At 35.2% G+C, this 4,865-nt stretch overlaps 1 protein-coding gene across 1 annotated transcript; it reads right to left on the bottom strand.

Moving 5' to 3' along the window:
• Positions 1–1,823: 1,823 nt before the first annotated feature.
• LOC113357549 lies at positions 1,824–4,527 on the bottom strand. The gene is made up of 4 exons (XM_026600993.1): positions 3,466–4,527; positions 3,174–3,351; positions 2,353–2,964; positions 1,824–2,191 (listed from the first exon to the last, which is right to left on the bottom strand). Exons 1-4 carry the CDS (start codon positions 4,525–4,527, stop codon positions 1,824–1,826), a joined length of 2,220 nt encoding a protein of 739 aa, XP_026456778.1.
• Positions 4,528–4,865: the final 338 nt, after the last annotated feature.

Below are 4,865 nucleotides of genomic sequence, written 5' to 3'. Positions count from 1 at the left end.
TATATACCTTGTATAGTTATTTATTTGTTCCGCTGGCTATGTCAGACTCAGAAAACACTAAATCAAGTCGATGCTGACAAGGAACTGGTTAGTAAAAAGATCAAGTATTCGTTGCCTGCTGATTATCAAGCATAAGAAAAAATGTTGTTTTGAGATTTATTACTAATTTTATTAGTTATGTATGTTCATGCTGATTCTCGAGTCCAGATGTATGTGATGCCATTTTGATCATATTGTATTTAATGGCTAATATAGTGTCCGGAATTCTTTCATATTTTCACTGGCACCAGACGATATGGTATCATCTGATATGTTTTCAGGTTGCTTTCTTGTTGATGTTTATATATTCTCATAATAGGTTGGTGTATGTTCTGATTTTGATTGGTGGTTTTAGATGGAGACTGCTGACCGAGCGCCTGACAAGTCTGATGGTATACTCTTGGGGTCAGAGTAATTATAGTTGCATGGAAATCAATTTTAATTCTCTCTAGCTACTGATAGTCCCGTTCAAGGTAGCTATACTCATCTTTTGTTAATTCCAATTTTGTATATGTTTTTTGATATTCAATAGTTTTGTTCTATAGGGTTTGGAATTATTAAAGTAGTCATTAAAGTTTTAGTTTGACACCTGAGGTATGTATGGATGAAAATGTTACCATTAAAGCAAGAAGTTCACAAATTTTGGACTTGGAAAGGTCATCAAATACATCATGTAGCACGAGGATAGGGAACTTTGGCTGTCTTAATCCATGGTTTATGTGCTTCCAGATTTTATTGGAGGTTTGTATTTTTCTTTTCCATTTCCTTCGTGCTTATGGATGAGTAAAGATAAGTAGACCATTTGAACTTATAAACATGTGCGTGCATCATCTGTATTTACAGGGTTCACTGAATTATGGGAGTAATAATTATCGTTGATTTCTTTTGATTTTGATGTAGCATCACTTTCTCAAGAAATACAAAGGTTTGCTAATAATTACAACGTATATGTTGTAGGCTTATCGGGATTAGGCTGGAGCCATAAAGCATTTTTCAAGTATCATCCCGTGGTATTAGAATGGTTGCATTTTACAGAGTAAGCCTACATGGGTGGTAATATCAGGCGGCAGATTATCAGAAGCCTGAGGTGGTTGGGCATTCCCATAAAAGTGTCCAATCTTTATTTTTTCATTGTAAAATGAGAAGTGAAGACGACATCTATTCCCCTTAATATCCTCAATTCAAGGTTAAAGCGAAAAGAGATTACTTATTAGAATCTCTAAGAGTTCTGGAGAAACAGGTTAATCTTGCTTTCAGGGTGTATTCACACCTAAAAATTTTCTAGTTCTAGTATTATATGTCAGTCGTGTGGTTTTGTCTTGTTTCAGTATCATGTATTGACGATTACATCGTTTTACTTAGATGATTTGTATTTGAATATTCTAGATGTATTTGATTTTCTTTAATGAATAAATGAAAGCTTTTAATATTTTTTATACTTGTGGTGAGTGATTTCAGTATGAAGTTTCGGTGCTTGCTAAAAGACGAACTATGAAAAACCTTATTACGGAATGTATATATAGGAAAATACTGAAGTGACCTTTTTCCACGGATAATATATGTGGCAACAATTGAAAATTATGGCACACATGTGTGCTAAATAGTGACGACTGGCAGTCGTAGCAAATGATCAAGTAACAACTTGCCACCTGAGCAAACCGTGACAGTGATCGTGGCTAATACAATTATCCACTGGACTATTTGTTACGGCAAGGCAGCCGTGGCAAGCTATCTTTTGTCACACATTTTTGATCAATTGCCACGACTCTTTGGCGTGACTAAAACTAAGTATTTTTGTAGTGAGGCTTAATGAGGTCAGCTACATCATCTTGTTTAACACAAGCCCCAAACCTTAAATTCAAAAAATTATCATTTCCAATATCCTCTAGATCACTACCAAAAAGATGGGAATAATAAGAAACACATTCATTAGCAATATCCTTGTCCTCAGAAAGTTTAACATTTTCACTATTATAGAGAAATAAGATATTATTCCTATACCTTCGCTCTTTGAGAGAATTATGAAAGAAAGGAGTATTAGAGTCTCCCATATTTAACCATTTAACTCTAAACTGTTGCTTAAGGGAAGATTCCTCATACTTGGCCAATTTCACATACTCAACAACATAATCTCTCTCCCTTCTAACCAACGCTTGATCAAGAGGATGATACTAGAGAAGCATTTGAGCAGAATCCATATTTTCTTTAGCAAGCCTAACCTTTTCAGACATAGCTCTAAATCTAATTCTTCTCCATTTAATAAGCTCATGTTTCATATTCTTCAGTTTATAACAAACTTAATCAAAGGGTTACCTCCCACAGATAAATTCCATGCAACTCTAGCCACTCCCAGAAAATCTTCTTCCTCATATAGAAAATTATAAAACCTAAAAGGTGGGGGGCCATGCTTTTTATTTTCACAAATAGACACAATAGCAGGAGAATGGTCAGAAATACCTGGCAAGAGAAATTCTGCTTTAGACATTTGAAACTGCTGAATCCAATCCATATTTACCATTACTCTATCCAATTTATATCTGATGATAACACCATCTTGTTGACAATTTGTCCAATTATAAAAACATCCAGTAAAAGAAATATCCAAAAGTTGAGATAACTGGCTACATCTAGCAAAACCTTCATAATCATATGGCATAATTGGAAAACCTCTAACTTTATCAGAAGAAACAAAGATAAAATTGAAGTCTCCAAGAAGAACCCAAGGCCTGCTATTTGATTCAACAAAGGAAGTGATCATATTCCATAAAGAAGTCCTAGTAAGGTAATAGTTATCTCCATAGACAATAGTCACAATAGTAACTTCTAATAATGAAGCTTGAGAAGAAGCCAAAAGTAAATTTACTTGAATGATATTTGGGTCCCATCCAACCCAAATTCTACGAAAACAATTATTAGTATCATTATCTAAAAAACACCAAGAAGGGTTGATATTATTGCTAATTCTTAATTTATTAACTTCATGAACATGAGTTTCTATTAAACCAATCAAAGAGATATTATTGTTTTTAATAATATTTTTAACTTCCAGCTGTTTCAAAGGGTCATTCAGCCCCCTGATGTTCCAACATCCAATGTTGAACATCATTTAAAATTTATAAGGAGAGATAAAGTACCTCTAGCATACTTCTTCAAATCTGCAATCTTAGGAAAGAGGTTAATAGCTGGTGGATCAAGTGATCCTCTCTTCTGAAAGTGTGCTCTTGATCCAGTGCTAGAAGATTCAGGTTTACTAGCCTTCTGCTGGGTTGCTTGCAAAATGACTTGGAAATTTTCCTTATTCTGCTCAGATATCTGCCCTTGAGAAGTATCCAAACACTTATCCAATATGAAAAAAGGATTTGAGGAAATGAGTTCATTGACATCACTATTTTACCTTAAGACAACTTCCTGTAAAACATTGTTTACTCCTTGATTAGAGTCCATAGCTCCAGCATCAATTACTATATGAAAGACCATATTATTTTTAGAACTGTGGTCTAACTGATCAGTAGTCTTAGCCCCATTCCTTGATTTTAAAATCCACCCATCTTTATCCATGTTGTTAACAGTCTTCGTGTGAACCCATTTTTGAACTACTTTTGGAATTGGTTTTACATGTTTAGGACAGTTAGCAGTAACATGACCAAAAACTGCACACTCACTGCATTTTGGTGGTTTCCAAGAATAATCCATCTTAATTTCAATTGTATCTATACCACCCACAGTGAAAGTGAAAGAATCTGGAAAATCACAATTAACATCTACTTCAACACATATCCTAGCATAACTCATTCTGGTCTTATTTAGAGTTTGAGTATCCATCATAAGAGGCTTTCCAAGGTAGCTAGAAATCATACTCAACCCCTTATTACTCCACATGAATAAAGGAACATTTCTAAAATTCATCCATACATGAATTGATTTCAATTCAGCGATTTCCTTCTCAACCAGTCTAGAGCAAGGCTTACCAATAAACAATCCACTAAAAATGAACATTGAACCCATCTCTAAAGCTCTAACTCTATCCCTAGCAGATTTGAAATCAAAAATAAACATACTCTCGCCATGAATGGTCATTTGAATCTCACCTTTTGGTTTCCAGGCCCGATTTACAACGCTTTGAACCCAATTAAAAGGTAGTCTTCTACCCACAAAAGCTCCAATTACTTTATCTTCACAAACACGAATGTCTTCATCATACACCTCATAAAGAATATCCATAGATTTCTTGCCATCCACCACTGGATACAAATAGAATTCCATATCTGTGGGGATAACCGATTCTTTCTTCTTATCAAATAGAGACGACCAAGCAGCAGGAGATACTGTAGATCCACAAGGTGGAAAGTTTTCAAAACCAGGAGGAATAACAGGATCAGAAGAAACATTACCACAAGGAACTGAAGAAGTTTCATCCCCCATAAAAGAATCCCCTGATGGTATGGAGGAGACCACCGGAGGAATTGAAGACGGAGAAGATGATTGCATCTCAACAGAGGAGATGCGAATAAAAGAAGAAACCTAACCCTAAAATCGCCTCAAAATCTCCTTTGATTTTAGCCGTACGATATTGACTCACAAATCATTCAAACATCAGTCTACCTTCATATATCCTAATACTGTATACCTAACGACCGGAGCCACCAATTTTATTTTTCCTTAAAAATTTCCAATTTCACAGAGAAAAGGAAGAATATGATGGGAGACAAAAGAATGTATGCCATCTAAAAGAATGGACCATCACTTCATCTTCTAGTTCATCTGTGACCCCACTCCGAGCACCACCAGTTCACCATTTCATGCAAAATTCCACCATAAGCAGCTCC

Source organism: Papaver somniferum, chromosome 1 (genome assembly GCF_003573695.1).
Source record: "Papaver somniferum cultivar HN1 chromosome 1, ASM357369v1, whole genome shotgun sequence".
In the NCBI taxonomy this organism is placed as follows: Eukaryota; Viridiplantae; Streptophyta; class Magnoliopsida; order Ranunculales; family Papaveraceae; genus Papaver; species Papaver somniferum.
The sequence above is the reverse complement of the archived record's forward strand: the minus strand, read 5'-3'. Positions and strand labels throughout refer to the sequence as shown.